This window comes from Ursus americanus, chromosome 13, assembly GCF_024610735.1.
Source record: "Ursus americanus isolate L20-20 chromosome 13, mUrsAme1.1.p, whole genome shotgun sequence".
NCBI lineage: Eukaryota > Metazoa > Chordata > Mammalia > Carnivora > Ursidae > Ursus > Ursus americanus.
The window spans coordinates 35822678-35849565 of record NC_142139.1 but is presented as its reverse complement, the minus strand read 5'-3'; the positions used below and the strand labels follow the sequence as shown (position 1 = coordinate 35849565).

General features: G+C 37.4%; 1 protein-coding gene across 9 annotated transcripts in view; it reads left to right on the top strand.

The window, feature by feature from the left end:
* TTC29 (tetratricopeptide repeat domain 29) overlaps positions 1-26888 on the top strand; it is a 468751-nt gene that overhangs the window by 304806 nt on the left and 137057 nt on the right. For all 9 annotated transcript variants that reach the window (XM_087866494.1, XM_087866493.1, XM_087866489.1 and 6 more), the window contains 2 exons: positions 9249-9461; positions 17085-17170. In XM_087866494.1, coding sequence (XP_087722620.1) covers positions 9249-9461; positions 17085-17170 — 299 coding nt within the window. The remainder of the gene's footprint in view (positions 1-9248; positions 9462-17084; positions 17171-26888) is intronic.

Here is a 26888-nt window from a genome sequence, read left to right as displayed (position 1 = left end):
CTTTTAAACTGCTTCTACATTTGCATCTTAAAAGCCCCTGGGGAGGAAACTTTTCCAAAAAGTGCCTTTGAAAGAGCAACACATTATTCTGTTCAGGTTTCTTAGTAACAATATGAAGTTAAGCCAATGTAAAAAGTGTGTATGAACACTGATTACTCCAACACACCCTCCCCCCACTGCAGGTCTGTCGACAGCATTTTCGTGTTAATCTCTGTGTGGTTGCAATCTCTTACTACTTCGACCACTGCGTTTTCAGAGTATATTCCAAGAATGGATTTTAAAAATGGGCACAGCGATACCTTTTCAAAGGTGCATCTGACTTGATCAGTATTAGAAACTGAGTCACTTTATATCTGAATAAAAGTGAATTTAATAATTAAAGTGTTTTTTTCCCCAGAAGTTAAGTGAATTAGCATTGCTATTTCTATATAAATTAATTGTCACTTTTCAGGGCATGTCAGTTTATTCTCCATCTACTGTGTGTACATGTTCATAAGACCTTATAGTATTTAATGAAGAGATCCTTTTTAAGTATTGATAGCCACAAGAAAATTATACCATGTTTGATCTGTGTTAAAGAATCAAAGTCCAAGATCTTTGAATGGAACTTAGAATAAAAATGTAATTAGGTTACATCCCTGAAGTCTGATATATCTTTAAACAAGACTGCAAATGAAACTTTATTAGAGCTTCAAATGAATTATTTCATTGCCTTTTTTTTTACTTCATTTTCTTCCCCTTCTCTTTCATGTCTGTGTTACTGACATTGCTGCTGTATTTTACCTATCTTTTCCAGGGTGTTTTAATTATTTACTGCTTAACGAGTAGCACAGAGAGGAAGCCTCATTCAGAGGTGCCTGTTCTGCAGCGGGTTTTTCCCTTTCAAAGCTTCGCAAGGAGGTCTTGTATAGCTGCGCCGAGCCTACAGGTCTGGCCACACTGAATACACTGCTCCGGAGGCAGTCTCTCCCCTGAGCGGCTGAGCCGAGGCCCTGCCCGAGAAACCTCTCTTCAGAGGTACCACTGGCCAAGGGCGAGAGCTGGATGAGTGTGCTGTTGCACTCGTGCCTTCAGTGGCTGTTAGTATTGAAGAAGTGACACTGTTCGGTAACATTTCGTTTTAAAGCATTCCATACGGCAGACCCAGCCAGATTCCCTCCAAATGGCAAATCTAAACAACAACAACAACAAAAACAACAGAAAAGATTAAAGAGCATGAAAAGTTTCTGAATGTCTACAAAGCACCAGGCACCAAAATGGTGCCGCAGCTATTTCATACCCTTTGCAACCACACCCTGAGGCTGGCATTGCTATTCTTGTTTCGGGGCACTTCAAGAAACGGTGTGCATCATACAATTATATCATGCTGTCAGGTTCAAACCTTGCTGTCTGCCGTTAAAGTCAAACGTTGGACACAGTTTCTAGAAAGGGATCACTTGAGGGAGTGGAGCCACCGTGGGCTTTGGGCATCAGCTCTGCCACCTACTAGGTGTGTGGGCTGAGGAAGAGGACCACCGAGGCTCATTTTCCTCATCTCCAGAATATAGACACTAACACACATATATATAGCAGCTGCCATCGTGCAAGGCACACGGTGAGTGCTCAGCTAACATTGTTTTTCTTCCTCCATACTCACCTGAATAGGTTGTTTTCAGTTTGTTAGGTTTTCGTAATACCCCAAAGAGCACCTGCTTATTGTCAATCAAAGCAACAATGTATTGAGGAAAAGATAGGATTCCCCTCACTCACCTTCGTCCTCTGTTAAGTTAATCAGTACTGGTACTTTGCTATATATGCTTCCATACCTTTCTCTTAGCCCATATCAACATATACACATAATCAGAATGTAGTTTGTTTAAAATGATGAACAATATATAATTCAAGTAAGAATTACATTATTGATTAAGTCCAGCACAATATAATTCATTAGTTGATCTGATGTCAATACTGACGTTATTTCTCCTCAGACTTTTATGCTTGTCAACACTTTCTTAGTATTTTAAGATGAGGTGGCAACCATTAAAGTAAAACAATTTATTATATGAGGGAAATAGTAAACTCTGTATGCTCTACAATGGCTAGCCTTTAGTCCTATTGTTTATACATTATACAAGTGTTTCACATTTTTAAAAATTATTCAAGTAATTTTGATACTTAAAATTATAAACATTTAAGAACAAAGCTGCCTAATGTTAATTCTTAGAAATTACAAAACTTAGATAAAAACTATCTGAGGTTTATTACAGCATAAAGTGGTCAAGCTTGTATACCATTTCCATCACTGACCACAATTCACCTATCTAAAATCACAAACAACAAAAATAATATCAATTCCTTCAGAATATTTTAAAGGTGCAGACAAATCTGGATTTTAAAAATTAAGTTTACCAGTCGGACGCCTGGGTGACTTAGTCAGAGTTAAGCGTCCAATTCTTGTTTCAGCTCAGGTCATAATCTCAGAGTCATGAGATCAAGCCCTGCGTTGAGCCCCATGTTGGGCTTCATACTGGGCGTGGAGCCTGCCTAAGATTCTCTCTCTCCTTCTCCCTCTGCTCTTACTCTTCCCTCCCTCTCCCACTCTGGAAAAAAAAAAAATTAACTTACTAGTATTGCCAACATCAGTGATAAACCCTTGGTAAATTTCTCCCATACCTGTCTTCCTGTCTTCCTGGGATCCTTTTCATCGTCTGGTTTAGTGACCCATATTTTTTAATGGGGGGTGTGGTAGAATTCCTGTAATGTCCATCTGAAATCTTTATTCAGAATGATAAAGAAACGATTCCATTTTTAGAAATAGTATTTTAAATTTCTTCTAAGTATCCCAAAGTAGCTTCTCAAAAGTTATGGGCACATTTTCTTCCTGGTTTATTAGGGATGCTGTTGAGTTACAGAACAAAATCTTTGTTTTCCGGCATTCCATTTTGCAGTGGTGTGCAGTGGGTTATAGTCAGAACAAATCTCCTCTGACAAGAGATAAACCCTTGCAAGTGATAGTTTCCATTGGGAAGTGTGACAAGCCCTTAACTATTTCAGCATGTATAGTGCCGTTATAATTATCATAATTGAATGTAAAAACCTAAAGATAATATAAATTGTTCATGCAGTTAAACTGAAATGGAAAGCAATGTCTTTTGTTTTTACAAAAGAGCGATAACATTTTTCTCTTTTTGCTACTGTTCAATATTGCTCCTAGCAGATTTTATGTCTACATTGTATGGAATAGTAACTTAATGCCAAAGATGTCCAGTAGCTCCAGATTAAAATGTAATATAACATCCATAAAGCTTTATTGTTCCTTTAGGTTGTTGTTTTAAGCTAAAGTGGAATATTTCCCTAAATTCCTTAACAAATGTGCACAATTTACAACTAAATATGCTTAAGACTTATACCAGTGCTGCTGAAATAGGCCTTACGGACCTGTCAAATTATTTTCATGCAATTGTATCTGGAGCATTATTTTTACTGGCAAATGTACAAGTTGATAGAAAAGGAAATAATTAGCTACTTTCAGAATTGCTGATGCATGGAACTAAAGGAGGCCAGTCTGTGCATCTTAGAGATTGTGACATTTTAAATTACCTGAATAATACCGGGAGCCATCTTTGGACATAATTAACACCTTGCCTAATTACTGTCAGGTCTAGACAGAGTCACACTGTATTTATGAAATATTATTTTATTCAAACCTGCTTTCACCCTTATTATATTGCAAAGTTTAGATTTGTGTGCTGTTTTCTTAAGTGGAGCAACTTCTTTTTTTTTCTTTCTTTCTTCTTTTCCCTCCCCCTTCAAGTAATCAATGCACTGCTGAATGAGTTCATTTTAATGCACTCAATCATGCCTCTAATGTTCGTAGCTTACGGGCGCAAGCATCAGTAATGCAGGAATGTTATATGGCTTTAGTTTGGGCCATTTCATAAAATATTCATGGAATCAAAAATGTGCATCAAAATAGCGGCTGGGAGAATTACATTTATGTTCCCGCTTTTATGGCAGCTTCACATTTAAACCCATTTGTGTTAATATCTAGTCAATCTTCCTACTTTAAAAAAAAACTAAAATGGGAGAGATCATATACATTCTCTTTTGCTTAATATTTGTTCTAGACATCTGCTGTGATACAACAAATATCTATGAACTTTCAGAGATGTTGTGCAGGGAAGAGGGGTAAGCAACAATTTGGATAATACCCAAATATATAAAATCTTATTTTCTCTACATAGTGTTTGTCTTAACATCCTACCAAGCATTTTGCAGTTACCACATTGTTTGGGTTTTGTTTGTATTTTTAAATAAATGGATGGATTTCTTGTATGTGTGGGCTTTGGGGAAAGTGACTCTCCTTTGTAATAGTTTTATTTTAAGAGTGCACTTTCCTTTAGGTGAAAAACTATAAATGCATACCAACCTCCCTATTGTTTATGTTGATGTCATGTAATTGTTAAGACAAACAAACAAAGCCCCCAAACTGAAGCTTAGTATACTTCCATCTAAACCTGGACACTCTTGTTTTACAAGAGTTCAGCGTATCTTCTAAGTGTTTTCTGACAGTACCTCATATTATCGAGTGAACTGATTACTGATTGTATTGGTGGAGGGCCATCTCGACTCCCTCCCACGAAACATTTTGGCTCCATTTTCTTCCTTGATTTGCTTGAAATATTAGTGATGTCTCTGGATTTTTGCTTTGCGTAGAACCATGCATTCCAGGCACTTAGTTGAGCCCTAAGTGTCTTCTCTATGGAGGTTATTCCCGCGATCTTTGTTATGTGTAGTGATGATGAAGATTTGCTGGTAATTCCTGCTGCAACATGAGAAAGTTCACATTCCCCCTGAGACCTTTCCCATGGATGAGTATTCCTGAGGCCTTCTCTTTTCTCTCTTGTTTTCAGTTACCTTTTATTTTTGTGGCACCTTGGTGTAATCCTTCTTCTTTTCTCTGCCTCCTTCTTCAATGGAAAATAATGTTACCACTTGATAATTCCAGAGGACAGTTATCTAGACACTTGTCCTTCCACAAGATTGGTTGTAGGATCTGGAAATCTCACCTGGTTCTGATATTTTAAAGTTTCTTTGGTAACAAAGGGTAGACTTTATATGAACACGTTAAGTTACAAAGGGATGCTATGAACCAAAAAACTGCTTCATGGTCTTCATTTATTTTTACAATTAGCTTTGTCAAAATGACCACTATAATGATGGCCTTTTATAATATTTCTCTCAGGTATATTAAATTTAAATTCTTTCAGATAAAACAGGATGCATTATGTCTTAATAAACATCTAGTCTTAATATTAATATCAATCTTTACCCAGAAAGTAAGAAAATCTTTGAAATCCTACTCACAGTTGAAAATATAAATTAAATGGAAATCATTCCATTGTTAATCATGCTTAAAGGGAAATACTTGCATATTTAAATTACTATGCTCCCTTCATAGTATACACTATAATTTAATATTTTAAAATCAAATATACCATATTACAATATGTACGTTCACATTCTGACCAGCCTTTAGAAAGTGTAGCCAAGTCATTTGTGTGCTTATGATCAAAACCTCGCTGGCTTATTTACGGTCTGTTTGTCACCAAATAACTTTAGAAATGCATCTCTACATCTGAGAAGGACTGGAAAACTCTACTGTCTCTGTTTAGGCACTTCGGTTTAGAATTGAATCCCCAGTGGCCTCATCTGGGGCAGTGTGGCTAAGGAACGGGAAGTGAATCCATGAATAGCTAGTTGTGGCTACAGCTAAGTCTGGGGTGCCCTAGGAATTCCAGGAGCCCTGTGGATGTCACCATATGGTTTATGGGAAAGTGGGGAATTTAGATGCAGGATGCATAGCTGGTTATACATCAGACTTCTTCAGAAAGACCAATCAGAAGCACATCAAGGGCTAATATCTGTGCTTTTATGTTAGAAATTACCTGCAATTGCCTGAATAGAGTCAAAGAGTTATAGAACTGGAAGAGACTAGAAATCATATAGCTCTAACATTGTTTTTAACTTGAGAGATTTATGTCTGGAAAATGTAACTTACTCCATCCAAGTTCCTGATGCTTGGTTTGTTGACTAGCACCTGGGGTGGTGGGACCAAGCGGCATGGGTTTTCGATGATCCTGGGTTTAAATCCTAAACACCACTTCTTAGCTATTTGAGCCATTTAACCTTTGTAAGCCTCAGTATCCTCTTTAGTGTAAAAGTAATAATCATATATACTTCATCAGGTTTTGGAAGGTTAAGTAAGATAATGTATGGGAGAAAAAAAAAACCTTCCATCTTGACGAGCACCCAGTAGGCCTTCAGGAAAGAGTAGTGCCCTGTTCTCTTTCACCCAAGCATCTTGGACCAGGATCCTTCCTCATGAGAGACCTTAAGTTTACTCTTCTGAGAGCTGAACCTTGGCCAATAATCATGAGCTAAGTAAGACACTGATATGAGCCCTCAAAGCTTTAGTAAAAATCATACTTAACCTCATTCCAAGGTTACCTGCCATAGTAATCAACTGAAACCAATGTCCCCAAAACCCCCTGTACTTCATTTCTGCTTAGACAGCCTGTCCAGGATGCTGAATAGGGCCCATAACACAGAGGGGAGTCTGGCTGTTAGGGAATACAAAGACATAATCTCCACCTTTTCTCCACTCTTCGTCACCTTCACCCCTTTCTCCATTTCCTCCACCTCTCCTTTCCCTACTTTCCCTCCCCCTGCCTCTTCTTTCTTCAGATCAGATCTTGGTCATGGCCATCAGTTCTCATAATACTATTTACATCTTTCTGCCTCATTTGCATCTTATTGTAATTAGTTGGGTTATCCAGAGCTTCACCTCTGGGCACTCCTCCTGGAATTGTGAGTGAATCTGTTATTTTATAACACACCTTTGGACCCCCTTTCCATCTGGCTATTGTGTGTAACCACAGATGCCATTAGGTCCTTCCTAGTCTCCTCACAGTCCCAATTTTTTTTTCTGGAACTATCTGGTTTCCTCACAGTTCCTTGTATCTATCTTTTCCTATTCACATGGCCAAAGAGAAATATGTACCTGTACTTTATGAGTAGATGGATGCTGGATGGAAAAAAAAAAAAGAACTCTGGAATACATCTTTCTAGGAATACAGAGCTATATTTTATAGGCAGAAATATAGTTAACAGAGGAAACATAACACACATATATGTCAGTGCTCCATTTGAGTTTTTAAAAAAATGAGGGTCATGGGTATTTGGAGAAAGGTGTTTCTGGTGAGAGGTGCTACAGGAGAGAGATGAGAAAGTATGCCTGCTGTTGTGGGGAGTAAGAGAAAAATTGTGAGTTAAATGTGAAGATAGATTAGAACAGTGAACTTCAACCTTGAGTATTTGCATCAAAATGAAAAAGGATTGGGCATTATTTTTTAAATAGCTTCTATCATATATTTTTATTACAAAATAAACATATCTTGATGATAGAAACATTAGAAAATGCCAATAATCAGAAAAGAAAAAGAAACCATTAATCACCCATGTAACGCTGATCATGGCTTGTAAACGTTTTCTGATGTTTTCCAATATTTTCACTTATCACAAACACCTATCCATGTAATGAAATATTCTTCTATAGTATCATATTTATGGCTCCGTAGTCTTGTATCATGTGAAAATTTCATAAGACAAGTTTCTAAATGTCTCTGCTGTACACATTCCCCTCTCTGTGTATATCTTGGCGGATGTGCCCTTCTTCTGCATGGTGCAGCAAGGGCTCAGACTGGCCATGCCCTTACTCCGTGTTTTTACCGATTATTTGCTGGCTGTCCACCTCTGTTTATTGCATTTCTTTGGGAATGATGTTCTTACTTATGTGTGTATTCTTTAATACTTCAGTGCTAATTTTGACAGCAAATTCAGAGCAAAAATGGGGGGAAATTATACGTAAGAATCATGGCAGTGGCTGCAATACCCTATATTATCTAACCTGTGATAGCTAATGAAACCTATTTGAGAAAATATAGTGAGCCTGATAAGACTTGCATAGGTTAATTTAATCAGTCATGGTAGTAGTGTCATAAAGACTCAACTACATTTTTTGCAGGGAGAGTAAGTTATGCTTAGAGAATACTGTGTTCAGGTATTGAACATCTGTTGATCCATTTCTCACAATAACACCTTGAATAGTGTTCACTATCATCCTATTTTGTAGAAGAATTAAACTCATGCACAGAAAGGGTAGTAATTAGCCTGAGGCTAAACAGTGGAAAGGGTGAAGCTGGGATAGGAACTCCAGCTGCCTGCTTGGAGCCGGCACTCACTCTTAACCGCTACTATTGGAATGCCTACATACAAGTGCCTTCCCAGTTCATTTCAGTTTAGGTAACTCCCAATACCATAGAAGAGTATTTACACTACAGGATATTGTGGAGATTTTCACAAGGCAATTCACACGTAAAATACAGTCCACATTGTGGAACTGCAAACTACTCTTCCAGATATGGGCTTGCTCGTATTTCAAGGAGTGAAATGACTGAAAGCTAATTTGGAGTTTTGGCCTTGAGAAGATACATTTTTAACTGTATTCTAAAATATAATCCAGAAAGGCAGTTAAGTTGTATTTTAATTATTAAAAATGAAACGGAGTATACAAATGCCTCAATAATAAGTGAATTTGAAATTTGTAACAGACACATCCTTTCTCAAGGTCCTGAATTCTTCTTGGGAACAAAACAGATGCTGTCTGTTGAAAAGCAGCATAAGATAGTGGTTGAGAGCATGCGTTCTGGACTCAGACTGCCTGGATATACACCCCACTAATCATGCCATCATGGGCAAAATTCTCAACCTCACTTTCTCTTCTGTAGAATGGAATCATAACACTCCCCATTTCACAGGAGTGTTTTGAAGAGAAAATGGGAAATTCATATAAAGCATGTAGTACATGGCCTTGTGTATGGAACGTCAAATCAAGGTTAGCTAACGGGATTACTATTGGTAATTATTACTGCATTTTCACACCGTTTCCAAACACGTGTAATGCTAGCCAATTTCTGCTTGCCAAGATACATCCCTCCAGCAGGTGTTCATCCAGAATCATTGCTGAATCTGAGGTCCAAATTGAGATCGCTCCCTTCCCAGCTTAAATCCTTTTCATCCTTAGAAATTCTTGACTGCGTCCCATGGTTCCCACCCCCCTTTAATAGTAAAACATGAGATGTGTACAAAATTTTTAAAAATATGTTCTGGCCTGTGGTTTAGATTTATGAATGGCTTTTATTCTTCAGGTCAGCTTCTGGAAGCTGCTGAGCATTATGAAGCATTCCATCAATTGACGCAAGGGCGGATATGGAAGGATGAGGCAGGCCGCTTTCTCAACTTGTTGGCCTGCGAGAGTCTCCTGAGGACTTACAGATTACTCTCAGACAAAATGCTGGAAAATAAAGAATACAAACAGGCCATCAGAATTCTAATAAAAGCTTCCGAAATAGCCAAAGAAGGTGGGTGGAAAAGAACACTCTCACATTGCTTCCTTTAATGGGCAGACACTGCTTCTCCCAAGAGTGAAGTAAAAATCGTCAAGTGTTTGGGTGATTATTTCCTATGAAATGCAAAGACAAATGCCATCAATATACTTTCAAATTTCACTGTAAAACAGAGATGCCTTAGTGCTGACAACAAGAAATCCATTAATTTCTTGAAAGCCTTATCTCCAAAATTACAACCCTCTGGGAGCAGTGTTATAAAACAATGAACCTATAATGAGAAGGTAAGGTCATTCGCAAAAGTTAAGGGTGTGTGTGTGTGTGTGTGTGTGTGTGTGTGTGTATGTGTGTGTGTGTTTGAGGGCGTCTGTTTCTTTCAACCTGAGAGAACTTTCATTGTTTGTAAATTCCCTATTGTCAGGTAATAGAGAAGGTAATGATAAATATTTAGTTAGGAGTAACAGGAAAATAGAACTCTGATATATTTTGGACCCTTGCCTGCCCAAGTGTGGCATTTGCACTGGCAGCATCAGCATCCCTAGAAGCTCCTAAGAAAAGCAGCATCTCAGGCTCCACCCCAGACCTACTGCCTCAGAAGCTGCAGGTTAGCAAGTTCCCCTGGTGAATCGTATGCACACTTACAGCAGTAAAAATGCTTTCATGAGAGCCGATCGTATCCTTAATATTCTATATCATGTGTATATGTATAAAATACAAAGAAAAAATTGGAAGTATATACTCATAAGCTTTTACTTTGTGAAATGCAAAGATATTTTATTACCAAAATTTAGCAACAGAGTGGACTTCTCACGAAGGAGAAAAAGAAGCTGTGCTCCTTAAAGTGTATTAGCTTGAGGATATATTTAATTGGTTGGTTTATCAAGTAACATATGGTTTATTTGGAATAAGCAGGACTGAATTTCTGGTTGTGATTTTAATTTTCTAAAGAGTAAAGGTAAACATCTTAGCTTATTTTCTCCATTACTTCTTTTTAATGATATTATAATACTCATAGGAAATCACCCTCATTGAAAGATGTATCCCATTGAGTGAACTGCTTTTGAATGACTGGTGATCTAGTACCTTCCCCAAAGGGGTAAACACTGACATAAACAGTTACCTCTTAGATCAATTTCAGCAACTAACTTTAGTCACATGGAAAGTAATGGGGAATTTCCACGGAAAGTAATGTATCAAGTAGGAAAAGGTATTTTGCTTTAGGTTCACATTTGCTAAATTGTAAGGTAGTTTACAAAGAAAGGAAGGCTCTGAGGGTCTCTTGGCACAGTTAGGGCCTGTCAGGCAGTCTCCTTTTAAAAGCATCTCTTACTTTTCCAAGGACAAAGAAGGAGAACAGGAGAAATCTTATGCTGTAATAATTTTTTTAATACCTTCTAAAACTGATAAATATTTGCCCCTGTACTCCCATATAACAAAGTAGATAGGTTAAGGGATAGCACAGTATCTTACAAGACCTCTGATGATAGCTGAATGCCCTGGAACAAAGCATTTCTTTTTGCTATTATGTCCTGCTCTGGTTAAGGAGCCTGAAGCAGCAAACTGATGATTGCCTGCCTTATAAGGCATGCCTCCCACGTTGGTTTGCATTATATTTAAGGAGTCCTGATGCCACTGTGGGCCAACTCCTTTACTAGGGCACCCTAGTATAATGCACAAGGATAACACTGGCCATGCAGTGGTCTCATGAGTCTATTATTCTATTATCTTCATTTTTCAGTCATTCATTGGCCTTTAGTATATTTACAAAGTTGTACAACCAAAACACTAATCCCAAACTCACTAGAAGTCACTCCCCATATTCAACTTTCCCTCTTCCCTAATAACCACTAAGCTATCTTCTGTCTCTATGGATGTAACTATTCTGGAAATTTCATATAAATGGAGTCCTATAATGTGTGTCCTTTGTGTCCAGCTACTTTTACTTAGCACAATGTTTTCAAGGTTCATCCATCTTGTAGCATATATGACTACTACATTCCTTTTGATGGCTGAATAATATTCCATTATCTGGTTATGTCATATTTTCTTTATCCATTCATCAGTTGATGGACATTTATGTCGTTCCCACCTTTTGTCAATTATGAGTAATGCTACTATGAACATTTGTGTACAAGTTTTCAAGTCTTTTGTCTCTAGGCCTAGAAGTGGAATTGCTGGGCCATAGGTTAACTCTATGTTTAACTTAAAAAGGAGATGACAGGGAGTTTTCCAAAGTAGCTGTCCCATTTTACATTCCTCCCAGCAATGTGTAAGTGTTTCATTTCATCCATAAACTTTCTCACCAGCACTTGTTGCTGTCCTTCTTTTTGTTTATAGCCATCTTAGTAGGTATAAAATGGTATCTCACTGTGGATTTAATTTGCATTTCCCTGAGAGCTAATGATGTTAAGCATCTTTTTGTGAGCTTATATGTCATTTGTATATCTTCTCTGTAGAAATGTCTATTCAGATTCTTTGCCCATTTTCAAGTGGGTTGTCAATTTATTATTGAATTGTTTTAAGTATGCTTTATATATTCTAGGTGCAAGTCCTTCATCAGAGATATGACTTAAAAATAATGGGTTTTCTTTTCACTTTCCATTGAAACACAAGTTTTTTATTTTGGTGAAGTCGAAAATAATCTATTTTTTGTTTTGTTGTTTTTTATTTTTTTTTGGTATTATAACTAAGAAGGCTTCCACAAATCCAAGGTCATCAAGATTTACTCCTACATTTTATTCTAAGAGTTACATAATTTTGACTCCTATATTTAGGTCTATAATATATTTTTAAGTGTGTGTGAAGGGGGATATGAGGAGGATCCAACTTCATGTTTTCCATGTGGATATCCAGTTGTCCTAGTACTATTTTTTGTACACATTATTCTTTTCCAATAATTTGTCTTGGGTCCTCATCAAAAATTAATTGCTCATAAATGTGGGGATTGTCTTCTGAATTCTCAAGTCTGTTGTGGTGATCTGTAACTGTCCTTATTCCACTATTACATATTTTTGATTATTGTAGTTGTGTAGTAAGTTTTGAAATTGGGAAATGTGTCTTCCAATATTCTCTTTCAGGATTGCTTTGGCTATTCTGCATCACTTGCATTTCCTCATGAATTTCATGATTAGTTTGCCCACTTCTGCAAAGAAGGACAGCTGGAATTTTCATAGGGATTGAATTGAAACTGTCAAGCAATTGGGAGAATACTGCTATCTTAACACTAAATCTTCCCATCCACAACTATGGGTTCTCTGTCCATTTATTACATATTTCATTTCTTTCAATGATATTTTGTAGTTTTTAGTGGACACAACTTGCCCTTTTATTAAATTTATTTCTAATGTTTCTTTTCTGATGCTACTAGAAATGGATTTTTTTCCTTTCGTTTTCAGATTGTTCATTGTTTTGAGGTAGAAATAAAATTAACTTTTGTATATTGATCTTGTATCCTGCTAAACTTGTTTATTCGCCTTAATGTTTTGGGGGGGATTCATTTAGGATTTTTCTATGTATAGTATTATGTTTTCTGCAAATATAGCTTTACTTCTTCCTTTCTGATCTTGATGCTGAAGGGCGACAGAATGTACCACCCCAAAAACCACTTTGGCAAAAGGAGCATTTTGAGCTAAAATCACTTGAAAAATAACAGATACAAGAAAGGTATATAAACTCCCCTTTTCCTCCTGAAAACAGGAGGTAAAAACTGCCATGTGAAAGATGCCCTCCCTGTACCACAAGAAAAGAAAGCTTCTCTATGAAGAGTCAAAGCCAAGAGAATTCTGTAAAAACAGACTTTGTTAAAATAATCCTTATTTTCCTTAACCTCCCTGCATTGCTTAGTTACTTTTCCACAATTGCCTCCCTTTGTTCAACCCAAAATTAAAGCATGTAGATTTTGCAATTTCTTTGGCTCTTCATTCCTTATGAAGTTTCCCATGTCACCTAAAACTTACGTAAATTGTGTTTTTTCTCCTGTTAATTTGTCTTATGTCAATTTAATTCTCAGGCCCAGCCAAAAAACCCTTAGAGGTTAAAGTTTGCCTCCTTTACAATGCCTATTATTTTTCTTGACTGATTGCACTGGCTAGAAATTCCAGCATAATGTTAAATAGAATTGGTTCCAGGATACATCTTTGTCTTCTTCCTGATCTTAGGGTGAAAGCTCTCAGTCTTTTGCCGTTAAGAAAGATGTTAGCTGTGGGTTTTTTGTAGATACTCCTAATGTTATTAAGTTCCCTTCTATTCTAAGTTTGTTGAAGATTTTTATCATGCAAAGGGATTGGATTTTGTCAAATGCTTTTTCTGCATCTGTTAAGATGATCATTTGGTTTTTATCCTTCCTATTAATATGGCTTATTACTTTGATTGATTTGCATATGTTGAACCAATCCTGCATTCCTGGGATAAATCCCATTTGATCATGGTACGTAATCCTTTTTATATGTTGCTGGATTCACTTTGTTAATCTTTTGTTGAAGCTTTTATTATCTATATTCATGAGGGATATTGGTTTGTAGTTTTCTTATGATGTCTTTGGTTTGATGTCAAAATAATACTGGCTTCATAGAATGATTTGGGAAGTGTTTGCTCTTAATTTTTGCAAGAGTTTGTGAAAAATTGGTATTGATTATTCTTTAAATATGTGGTAGAATTCACTAGTGAGGCCCTCTGGGCCTGGGATTTTCTATGTGGAAAACAGTTTGATTACTAATTCAATTTCTTTACTTCTGGATTTATTCTGATTTTCTGTTTCTTCTTGAGTCAATTTCAGCTTATACCTTTCTAGTAATTTGTCTGTTTCAGCTAGTTTATCTAATTTGTTGGTATGCAGTTGTCCATAATATTCCCTTATAATCCTTCTTATTTCTCTAAGGTCTATAATGATCTTCCCTCTTTCATTCCTGATTTAAGTAACTTGAAACATCTCTCTTTTTTTCCTTGTTCAGTTTAGCTTAAAGGTTTGTCAATTTGGTTGACCTTTTCAATGAAACAGTTTTTGGTTTTGTTGATTTTCTCTATTGTTTTTCTATTTTCTATTTCATTTATTTCCACTCTAGTCTTTATTATTTTCTTCCTTCTGTTTGCTTTGGGTTTAGTTAGTTCTTCTTTTTCTGGTCTTAGAAGGTGAAAAAATGTTCCTTATTTTTTAAAATAGGCATTGATAGCTCTACATGTCCCTTTATGCACTGCTATAGCTGGATCCCATAAGTTTTTGTTGTTGTTTTTGTGTGTTTGTTTTCATTCATTTCAAAGTGCTTTCCAGTTTACCCTCTGAGTTCTTCTTTGACCCACTAGCTATTTAGGAGTGTGTTTAATTTCCACATACTTGTGAGTCCCCCATGTGTTTTGTTGTCTATTCCCAATTTCATTCTCTTGTGAATACCATCTTCTCAGTTGGATCTACTACCCTGACAACTGTACTTAATATTGAAACCTGCTTTTTTCTCTTTACCACCCTCTTAGCACTCTCAGTTCCCCTTGCCCAGCTATATTTTTTTTTCTCCCAGAATACTTATCACCATACAATTTACCACATAATTTATTATGTTTATTATTTATTTTGTATCTCTATTATTTATTTTGTATCTCTTTCTGTCCCCTTACTCTAAAATGTAAGCTCTCCAAGGACAGAAAATGTTTTTGGTTAATTTCCTGGAGTTTTCCAAGTGCTTAGAGCTATGCCTGACACAGAATAGGTCCTCAATAAATATTCCGTGAATAAATGAATTAGTGAGTATGTGTTAGCCAAATAACAAATGGAAGTTTTAAGACACATTTGAATGAAACATTTGAATTACTCCCACATTGTCTCTCTCCATTAGACCCCTGTCATGACCCCCTCTGTAGATTCTTTACAGAAATAACAGTGTAAGGATGGACAATTTAGGTCTTGAAAATAAAACATCGTATTTCCGTTAACATGAATGATTTTTGAATCATTAAAGCCAATACTGATTTAACCCACCCAAATAAACTGCACAATAATATAAATAGTATTTTGCCCTTTTTTTCTTTGGTATATGTGTCATTCAACTTTAATAATGCTTACATTTCCCTCCATTATTTTATGCTTTCACTTTATCTTAATTTCGTTTCAATTAGTAAGCAGAAAAAGTTCTCGTGCTTAAATTCTGTTTTGAAATTAATATTTAGTATGACTTGACTATTTCAATTAGCTGCCTCAAAATCTATCAACAAGGGTCGATTTTTCTTTTCTTTGCTAGGCTGCCCTTTACATAAAATTGGATGCAAATGGTGATACTAAATCAGCACAAGCCACTGTTAGTACTTTAACACAGTTACAACATTTAATAGAGCAAGTGCAACTTATAAATAATCAACTTTTAAATATACAAGAGGCAACTTCGCCTCATAACCTCTCCCTCCTACCCCATCCATCCCTTCCCTAGGTCCATCCTTATCCTCAGCACTTATAAACCTATAGCAGAGAAAAAATTAAGGCCCAGATAAACCGTAAGAGTTAAAAGTCCCCAGACTGGATCACTTGGACCATCAACTCCGCTCAAGTGAGGTGGTGAGGGTATAATTCTCTGCAATCATGAAATTGCTTGAGAATAATCGTCACAATGCTGTCACTGGCATTTGCCATCCTGTTTTCTTGTAGTCTTTCAGTTGAGCCACTGCTTCACAAGTGGTAGTTCAGTGAGTGGTGAGCGTGAATGCAGTATGGAGAATTGTTAGCTCCTCTGAAATTCATCATGGTTGGAATACAGAGTTCAGAAATCTAAAGGAGGGGCTGGATCTGCCAGCATTTGTATTACCCAGGAGTTAGGTAACATTAAAAGCCAAAAAGTAGACAAAGGATAGTATTCTTTTTAAAAATAAGAACCTTTAATGGTTCTGGTAAATCTGTTGATTTATATATTTAGTATATAAATGTAAATAAATTGGGTATTTATTAGATGATATGTTTTATTGAAGCACGTTATACATATATATTGCTTTGGAAAGAAGATTTTGATAATTCCTGGAATAAAACATATTCACAGAAATTAAAAAGGCTAAAATTCCTTTGAAAAGATGATGAAAAGCATTACCAGTCGTTAGCAAAGAAAAAACGTGTTTGGATTTCAAAATACCCATGGAATGTTTTGCCAAGAAGGCAAGCAATCAGTCATTTTCACCCCAGGTTTTAACCAGTAGGTTTTCAATTGAACCTAATCAAAACAATAATTCCTTAATTTGCTAATTATCTGCCCTGTTAGAGACGTAACTGAACATCCATTTCTCTGTGTCTATGTGTTTATGCACCATGTAAAGCTGATACCCTTTACCAAATATTTCATGTCTGTAGTAGCAGCTATGCTGGATGACTATGAGTCTTTACATGGTGGACCCAGTATAGAAATTACATGTGAATGTCAAGGTGGTAATACTGAGCTGTGTATGAAGAGGCAAACTCCTCTTACTTACATTGCTAATGCACTTTAGTCTAACATGTGTGAGTCAGGTAACTTATATTAACGTCAGCCTTTGAAAATCAGTATACAGTGAGGTTTCAGGAATTGTTCATAAGTCTGTACGCTTTGTTACAACTTTCTACTGTCATCTGCTTGTTGTAGTAAATCAGTTTCTTTAATGCCATGGCAATTTTTCTACATTTTTCAACTGTAGGAAGTGACAAACAGATGGAAGGAGAAGCTTCCTATTACTTGGGCTTAGCACACCTAGCTGCTGGAGAGTATGAAACAGCATTAACAGTGAGTCAAAGTAAACTTTAGTCATTGTCATTTTTAACTTTTACTTTAGTGTATTTATTTCACTTTATGTTGTTATAAAACCAACAGAAATGGGTGGGCCTCTACCTTTATGTAGAGACTAAAGTGGAATAGCAGTTCTAGAAGCAGAAAAAAATTGGTTTTATTGCCTACAGGAGGTAGTATATGATCAATTACCGTGAAGTGCTTTAGGATACATGAAAGTTAAATATATGGAGTAATGTGACCCTCTACACGCACTCCCATATCATTGAAGATAAGAGGATATGGGTTTAAATTATGGCAAAAAGTAGATAGTAAAAAAAAAAAGAAAGAAAAAAGGAAACCAACCAAATTACAGTAAATTTATGATTCGGGAGATTTTGCTTGGAAGAGTGTGGTTATTAAGCAGGTGAGTGAATTGCATTGCTATGGATCTTTTTGGGGGGTGGGCAGCAAAGATGGAGAGCCCTGTTAGTTCCTACCTGAGAAGGAGTCTGCTTCATGATAAACATCAGTCTGTGCCTAGTTTATGACCAGAGTTTGTGTGTTTGACCAAAAACAAACAAACAAAAATGTCAAGAGCTATCTTTTCTGTTTTATAGCAGAAATCATTTTTTTCTTTCATTTTTCTCTTACCTCTAACATATTTCAAGCGTAGCTTCCTATTTCATTTCACATATATCTCTTGTAATCATTTTATCTGATACACAGTATTGGCTCTATCTTCCGCTTTGAGGATTTCCGATTTGCTATTTTGGATAGTCATGCCAAGGAGGATTCTTATATTTGGGCTGGATATTTTTCTCTGTTACCCTTAAAATTGGGTCAGCATGGAAAACAGATTATTCTAGATGACTCTTCTGCTTAATAGTTTTGGTTAATGACATACATTCAGCAATGCTGTGTTCCGGGGAACACAGAAGCCAGCATTTCCCTTTAGGAGCTAATTTAATGAGAATGGCCAACTTGAGAACATAACTGTAATTCAAAGCAGGATGAACAGGGGTTTTCTGAGTCCGGAGGTTAAGAGTGGTTGATTCCAACACTGAAGATCAGGGATGTTGCACAGAGAGCTTTTGAGGAGCAGGATTTCTACAGACAGAAAGTCAAGGATGATAGCACATTAGACACACACACACACACACACACACACACACACACACACACACTCAACATGAACATACTCAGTATGTTGGGGAAGCAATGAATTTTCAGGTGCAGGTATGAAATCAAGATGGAAAATTAGGTAAAAATTAGCTTACAAATTCTCTCTCTCTCTCTCCCTTTCTCTCTCTGTCTCTCCCCCCCCCCTTCCCTCTCATGGGCAATGCAAACACATGGCAAAATAAATTCAAGCAATACAGTAGAGCTTACATTGAAAAATAAACCTTTCCTCCACCCTGGTATTCAGTCTCACAGTTCTTTTCTCAAAGGCAAATGCAGTTACAAGTTTCAGGTTTATCCCTCCAAAAATATTCATATGTATGTGTAGCATATAAGTGCATATACATATGTGTTCTTTTTGTTGTTTACAAAATTGTAACATTTTATATGTGGTGTTCTGCATTTTGAGTTAACTTCTTCCTCGCTGATGCATATAGACCTGCCTCATTTTAAAAGGGCCACATGGTATCCCATGTTATAGTTGTACCATCATGGGTTTAGCCAGCTCCTGTTGGTGGGCATCTAGGTTTTTTCCAATCGGTTTTATTGCAAAGGGTGTAACAGTGAACAGCTTTGTGCCAAAGTGAAAGATGATCTACAGAATAAATTCCTGTTGGTGGAAATTCTGGATCAGGGAAGAGATAAATTATATTTTTTTTCTAAACTTCCCTTCAAAGAAGCTTCATCAGTTTACATTCCTACAACAATAAATGAGGGTACCTGCTTCATTTGGACATTAGGCACATATGTGTAATATGTTTTGTGAATGTTTTTCCAGACCCTGTTTTTTGACCTTACTTATGAAATTTTTCCATGCTGAAATTCCATGGCCAAATTTATTGATCTCTTTTTGCATGACTTCTGGACATTCTTAGGAAGACTGTCCTCATTCCATAATTATTATTTTTTTAATTTTATGGGGGGTTGGAGGGTCTTAAATGCTTTGTTGAGGAGTGTGAAACTCATTCTAAGCAATGTGGGATTTTTAATGATTTTTGATGAGGCTCATGATGTGATCACATTAATTTATTCACAGCTGTTTATTAAGCACCTTCTGTATGACAGACATCCTGCCAGGCACTGGATCTGATCTATAATTTTAGAAGATAATCTAGTGGTATAGTCTAGTAATGAATGGATTGAAGAAGCAATATTTGGCATCTAAGGGACAAATTTCTTGAAACTGTTACTCCTTTCAGAAAAGTATTGAAGTTGTTTTCTTGAAAGTATGGACACTATAAACCAAACATGAATTTCATGTTCATATTAGCTGTGTGACCCTGGACAAGTCCCTTAAGCTCTCTAGGTCTCAATTACCTCATCTATCCAGGGGGACTAATAACTACACTTACTTTTTTAGGGTGTAGTGGATTGAATGGTGGCCCCAAATGTCCACTTCCTAATCCCTGGGACCTGTGATTGTTACCTTATTTAGGAAAAGAGTCTTTGCAGATGTACCTTAAGTTAAGGGTCTTGAGATGCGATCATCTTGGATTATCTGGATGGGCTTTAAATCCAATGACAAGGGGCCTTATAAGAAAAAAGCAGAAGGAGATTTGAAACAAAGAACATGAAGACACACACAGGGAGGAGACGGCCACATGCAGATGGTGCAGAGATTGGAGTCATGCTGCCACAAGTCAAGGAATGCCTGGAGCCACCGGAAGCTGGAAGGGGCAGAAAGGCTCTTCCCCCAGAGCTTTTGGAGGGAACACAGCTCGGCTGACACCTTGATTTCAGACTTTTAGCCTTCAAAACTATGAAAGAATCAATTTCTTTTATTTTAAGCTATTTAGTTTGTGGTAATTTTTTACATCAGTCCCAGGAAGCTAATACGTAGGGTGATTAGGAGAGATCATTTATATAGAGTTTTAAAAGAGTGCCTGCTTTGTATATAATAAACCTTTGGTAATTGTTAGCTTTTATTATTTTTACTCTAACCTAAGTCTCTGGACTATAATGGTTGTAGTGAAGATGGAGGGAAGTAGTTTCAGAAGTTATGAAGGACTTGGTAATAGACTAAGTATGGAAAGTGGGGGAGACAGAGGTGCCCCGATGGGCCCTAGGTTCCTGGCTGTGACTGGATGGATGCTGGTGTTGTTTACTGAGCCAGGGAATGCTCATGGATACCTAGTCTTGGGGAGAAATGGGGAGTTCACTTTCGAATATGTTGAATTTGAGGAGTCTGGAGTTATCCAAGGAGAGATCAAATAGTGGTATATGTAGGTCTATAGCTCAAGAGGAAGTCTAGATTGGAGATACCGTACGCATTTGATACTCTATAAATATGCAAATCTTCAGCATATTGAAGCACTGGAGTGGAGGTTTCCTAGAGAGAGTTGATAATGATGAATGACAAAGGCCTAGGGCCAAGCTGGGTGAAGGAGGTAGGTACAAAGGAGAGTAAGCAGGGGTATCCAGGGAAGTAGGTACAAAGAGTAAGCAGGGGTATCCAGGGAAGTAGGTACAAAGAAGAGTAAGCAGGGGTATCCAGGAGGTAGGATCCAGGGGTATCCAGGAATAGCTGATCACATACAAGCCAAGGAAACCCAGCATGTCTAAAAGACAGAAATATGCAAACCCCTTCTGCCTCCCATCCCGGGTTTTGGGTTGGAATGAGAGCTCCTTACAGATATTTCCTGTTAGAAATCAACCCCTTCCCCCAGGCATGTACCTTGGTTAGAGCCAGTGTTAGTTAATTCTGGTCATTTAATGCTCCAGCCAGGGTGGAGGCTTTGGGAAACATGGCGGGCCATATTCGAGGCTCCAGGCTCACTGCTGTAGTAACGAGTAGCCTTTGCAGTTGGGAAGAATGAGGGGCTGTCGTCAGAGCCCAGGCCTTGCTTGTGGTAGACTGTTGTTGTCTTTCTGGAACACAGCTCACCCAGAACTGAAGGCTTACAGGAGCTAAGCCTAAAGTTTGGGCCAAGTCCACGGGCGGAGGTGCAGGACAAATGAAGAATCTGTTGTCAGATCTGGATACAAGATGCCGAGAGCAAAGTAGAGAAAGCATCAGATTCACAGCTGTACAACAGGAGGCAGGGAACAGGTACCAAGAAGTCACCGAGGAACAGGGAACTGGAGTTGGGGTGTGGCTGGGACGGAGAACGGACATGAACAATCATCCCTGATTTGGGCCATGGAAGTCTTCTTGCTCAGGTTGATTTTAGAGGGCAGCCTGTTTTTGCTATTGTAATGAAACAGATTTCTATGAAACCTGACATCTTGCTTTGATTTCCGGTTGAAGGTCATGTCTTTTCCTTCTCTCTGATACCTAACTTTAGCCACTTTCCCTGCTTCCTTTCCAAGATAAAAGGACTAAAACCCCACAGCAGGACAGAGCACTCCTTATTTAGTAAATATATTATAAAAAATTACATGATCAATTAATAAACAGGGTCGATTCCTTGATTGATTGATGAGATATCTGCCCAGTTACCTAATCACAAAGTAAACATTCAACATACAAAAAGATTTTTTCTTTTGAAATTCTTATCCTACCTCCCCACCCTGTGCTGTACGACCAACATGATCTTCATCTGTTTGAAGGCATGGATGGTGTTGCTGTCACCCTGTGGCTGTGGAGAGGGGCAAGAATGCCCTGAAATCAGCTTGGTCATGTTGGAGCCAGCCAGAGAGAGCAGACAGTTAGACTCAGCATTTCCTTTCCCTTTTCATAGTCATTCTTTAATTCTTGGCTTCAAGTCCGTATACTCTTTTTATTCTCTCGTTTGTGTTTTAAGCTTATAATTTGGAATATTTCCAAATTTTTAGTACCTTGCTCTACATTCAACCTCTTTCTCTCACAAATTTCTCCCTTTCAATAATGTTCATCTATTTAAAGATGTTTACATGATTTGTTCAAAGAAACTTGGCTCAGAGAAACCTGTTGCAAGTAAATATTACTGATAAATAGTTCTGATGATCTGAAACAGAAGGGATTTTGAAATTTTGCTAATGGATCTTAATCTAAGGGCATTAATGTATTAATAAATGATTAATACATGTAATAGAAGGATATATTGACAAGCATATGAATAGTTTTGTCGTCCATTCCTTGCCAATAAAGTGTTCTTTTTTGGATGAGAGAATGGGTTAAACTAAAAAATAATGGCTTTATTTAGGACTGATATCCTGGCTAAAGAAGAAAGGGTATTTGGGGAAGAGAAGTGATAGTTACTCTAATAAAGCTGTGCAGGAGGTCATCGAGACCCTGACATTTAAAGGTGAAAATGCTACCTGCATTTATCAGGTGCTGAGAAAAGAAATAGTAATTCCCTTTGGCCATCATCAATTTAGACCTGCAGATGTTACAAGTAGAGTAAATTCTGAATTTTAGAAGATAAATGTATCTTATGAAGTCTTAAAATTTCAAAGAGAAAAATATTTTACTAGAAGGCACATTCAAGGCTTTTGCAAAGTTGGACCCACTTCCACAATCAAATAGTGCAACCATAAAGTTAATTTAAGAAAAACGAATGGCCTCCCTTAACACTGTTTTATGCATGAATTTTCTTCCTCTCTAAATAGTCCATTCTACTTAATAATTTCAGGAACACCAACTTTAACAATCTTCAGTACATTCGGTGAATTATTTGCTTCTTATTATTTAGCAATAATGTAGCCTATCAAAAATTATACTATGAAAGCAAAATTCATCATATTAATACTTTGTTTGCTTTTATAGTACAAGATTCATCGCATGTACTATTATTTAATTATTCCATATATAAAACAGTAGCCATCTTTATATTTGCATACTTGTCAGCATCTTTATAATAGCTTAGGATGCTTCTAACATTGGTGTTAGCTTATATACACGGTTAACCTAAATCTCTAGCTTTATCAGCAGCATCCATAGAAAAATGCAAATAAATAATGTATCAGAAAAAATAGTTATGCTAATATTCTAGCAACTCATAGATTTTTGATAAATATTAACAATAAAGGATATGGATTATACTTGTGAAATGATACATTCTTAGGGTTTCACTAGGTAATTGAAATTAAATTGTATTTATTCTTTCAATTCAATATATACAAACAAAAGGAAAGTCATTATATATCAGAAGGCATTTCTTTTTTTTTTTTTTTTAAGATTTTATTTATTTATTTGACAGAGAGACAGCCAGCGAGAGAGGGAACACAAGCAGGGGGAGTAGGAGAGGAAGAAGCAGGCTCCTAGTGGAGAAGCCTGATGTGGGACTCAATCCCAGAACTCCGGGATCACGCCCTGAGCCGAAGGCAGATGCTTAACGACTGCGCCACCCAGGCACCCTGATCAGAAGGCATTTCTAACAAAGAATGACTTATTTGACTTATAATGTTTACCTGACCAAAGTTCGGGGGGAGATAATTCTTGCAGTTGTTCCTTTCTCTATTTAGTTTATTACGTTCTGCCTTAAAAGTCACCCCATACTTGATAGCAGTGGCTCTTGGTCCAAATGACAATCTAGCTGACCTACCGATACCTTGGCAGATTCCGCAGTAAAGTACATCAAACAAGTTTTCCTTTTGGTCACTTTTATAAGTGAAGGCTTTTATCTACCACCAAAACCGTTGCCTAACCCAAATAAATCTGAGTTCCTCACAGCTCACTCTCGGTATGATATGATATTAAAAGAAAAAATCCAGCAAGCTAAGAGAAAAGTAATTTCAATTTCTACTTACTTGTCCTCAAAGAACAGTAAAACAGATAAAATTCTTAACTCCCAGTAACATTATTTTTTTAAAATCCTCTCTCCTTCCATTTAAAAAGATTTTCAAGTTGTCTGTCTCTATATATTCTGAAGCCTGTATCCTCACATCACTCCCTAAACCCAAAGTTCCCTCCTGTATTCCACTCACTCATGGTTCACCACTCCTCTCCCTTTTTTCTGTCCTTCTGCCTCTTTTCCCTCCCCATCAAGGAATGGGGGCTCTTTTCAGAAGGCTCATTTCTCCTTCTTACATCCCTAATCCCCTCCCACCCCAAATGAGAACTCTGATCTGCATGATGAAACCCAAGAGGGGTGGAGCTGGTTTGGGGGAGAAAGGAAGAAATATCCCACAGGCTGTGCCAGAGTGAGTAGACTGGGAAAGGGGAGGAAGCAAATACTCTTGCCTTAATTATTTTTTATTCTCTTGCACTACATGTGACAGATTCTTGAACATGACATGTCATAAGAAAAAAAATGTAGAGAAAAAATAATAGAGAGAGAGGGAAAGGAAGTAAAGAAGCCAAGGCAAAGCAGAGATCAAGAAAGAGGCTATCTGAGGCTCTGTGTGCAGGCAGGTCCTTTGTGCATTATTTCAAATACTCAACTCTGCTGAGTTCTGTACATGTCCAGAATATGATGATATGACACATTTTTCTGTTGGACCATACCTCCTAATGTATGTGGGCTGAATAGGTTTGTCTGTAAGAGCATTTGCTTCTCTGCATCTGCACGTTTGCCCTTCCCTGTCTGCTTCGGCTCCATGGAAAGGACTGTTTGGAGCCAGTTTAATGTGGAACGGCGATACCTGATGAGAGTTGCCTGCGGTGGATACCAATGCTCACATCTGCTACTAAATCTTTGATTAGTAGAAGTTTGCATGAAGTAAAGGCATTTCTTGAATAAGGAACTCTCAACAGGTTTTTAAAAGCATATTTAACAACTCTTTGGCGTGTGAGGGCAACAAAATGGTTAAGGTGATGGGCTTTAAAATCAGAATGACAGAGGACCGAATCCCAGCTTTGCGGCTACCTCATCATGTGACATTGCGCAAGTGACTTAACCTTTCGAAGCATTAGTTTCTTCATCTATAAAATGGGGAAACTACGACCCCCCGCCTCAAAACAGCTTTGTGAGAAATAATAAATAATAAAGCATGTGTAGTATTTGTGGTGTAGGATCTAACATAGAACCATAACATTATATCACCATTAATATGCATAACAGACTTATTTTCCGAAGGACTAGATAGTCAAACATCTATAAAAATCACGATTTCTGGGTTTTGCTCTAGGTCCCAGTATCCTCAAACCAGTAGTTAACATGGAATAAAATGTTAAATGTGTAGGGGAAAGTGTGTATCAAAGATGTTGAAGTAGGAGTTTATTTACGAGCTCTAGTACGTGGTAAAGAGCACCTGTACGTAATACGGGTCAAGTGTATATAGCAATAGCTCTCTAATCATCAAGCAGTCAACTGTTTGAGCTGACAGTAGGTTTTGGTGTACAATCTTCATATGAGAGGTAACTATTATAATAGAAAGAACCTATGGGTGATGCCTGGGTGGCTCAGTTGGTTAAGCGTCTGCGTTTGGCTCAGGTCATGATCTCAGGGTCCTGGGATTGAGGCTCCTTGCTCCCCAGCGAGCCTGCTTCTCCCTCTGCCCTTACTCCCTGCTTGCGCACTCTCTCTCTGACAAATAAATAAACAAAATCTTAAAAGAAAGAAAGAAAGAAAGAAAGAAAGAAAGAAAGAAAGAAAGAAAGAAAGAAAGAAAGAAGAAAAGAAAAGAGAAAAGAAAAGAAAGCCTATGGGGCTCTAGCATATGGGCTAGAAGATGTGGGTCTTAGTCCTGTGTGCCACGTACTAGCTATTGACCTTAGTTTAGTCACTTCACTTCTTCGGGGCTCAGTTTCATGTGTAAAATAGGGATGGCAATGGCAACTTCGCTTTTTCTTTGTGAAGATCAAATGGGAAAAATGTATGTTTACACTTTACACTAGAAACAGTCTTCAAATGCAAGATACTATTATTACCACAGGCTATGATATAATTAGCACTGAGTAATGATAGCAGTGATTCTCCAGAAGGTAACATTTATTGAGTATATATTCCAAGTGCTGCTTTATACCTAGTTTTCAACTGTAATTTACTAAATTTATCATATGTAAATTATAAAGTGCTTGAATTTATCTTTGTATCGGCACATATTTTTATAATGGAAATGTAATAAGTTGACATTGGATAGAAAACTTTTTCCTATTAATTTATTAATAACTTTTTCTTGAGTGAAAAAAATGGGATTTATCCCCCCAAAAAAGGAATTTGAGTATTTTCTTTATTTAAAGATCAGAGCTATTCACTACCCATTTAATAGAAGTTGCCTTTACTTGCCAATTAGAAATCATTACCTAAAATTGACCCTTCTGTTCTGGTTTAATGGCCTCGGTATCTGAGGAGAGCTCAGATGCTGGCACAGAGGAAATCATGGCCTCCTTTCCCCAGAGGACCGCGGGTTATTATACAAAACATGCAGACAATTCCGCTTGCAGCCAGATTGCCTCCTGGTACTGTGTAGTTCATAACCAGCTTCTGAAGCATGCTAAAGAGGGCTCGGCACTCAGCTTGAGACGATTCAGGTGTAAGCTCAGGGGTCTCAGCAGTCATTTTCCTGCTTTACATCAGAGTTCTCATCCGCTTTATCCTTTTGTCCCATGACCCACCTCAGGCAGTCTCCTTCTTGGGAATCTAAAAGGAGCAGCTGTTACAGATCCCATTTCCCCCAATTGTTGCCACAAGGATCCCCTGTTTAGCATCATCCCCCCTCCACATGCACCCCCATCAGGACACAAATAGCA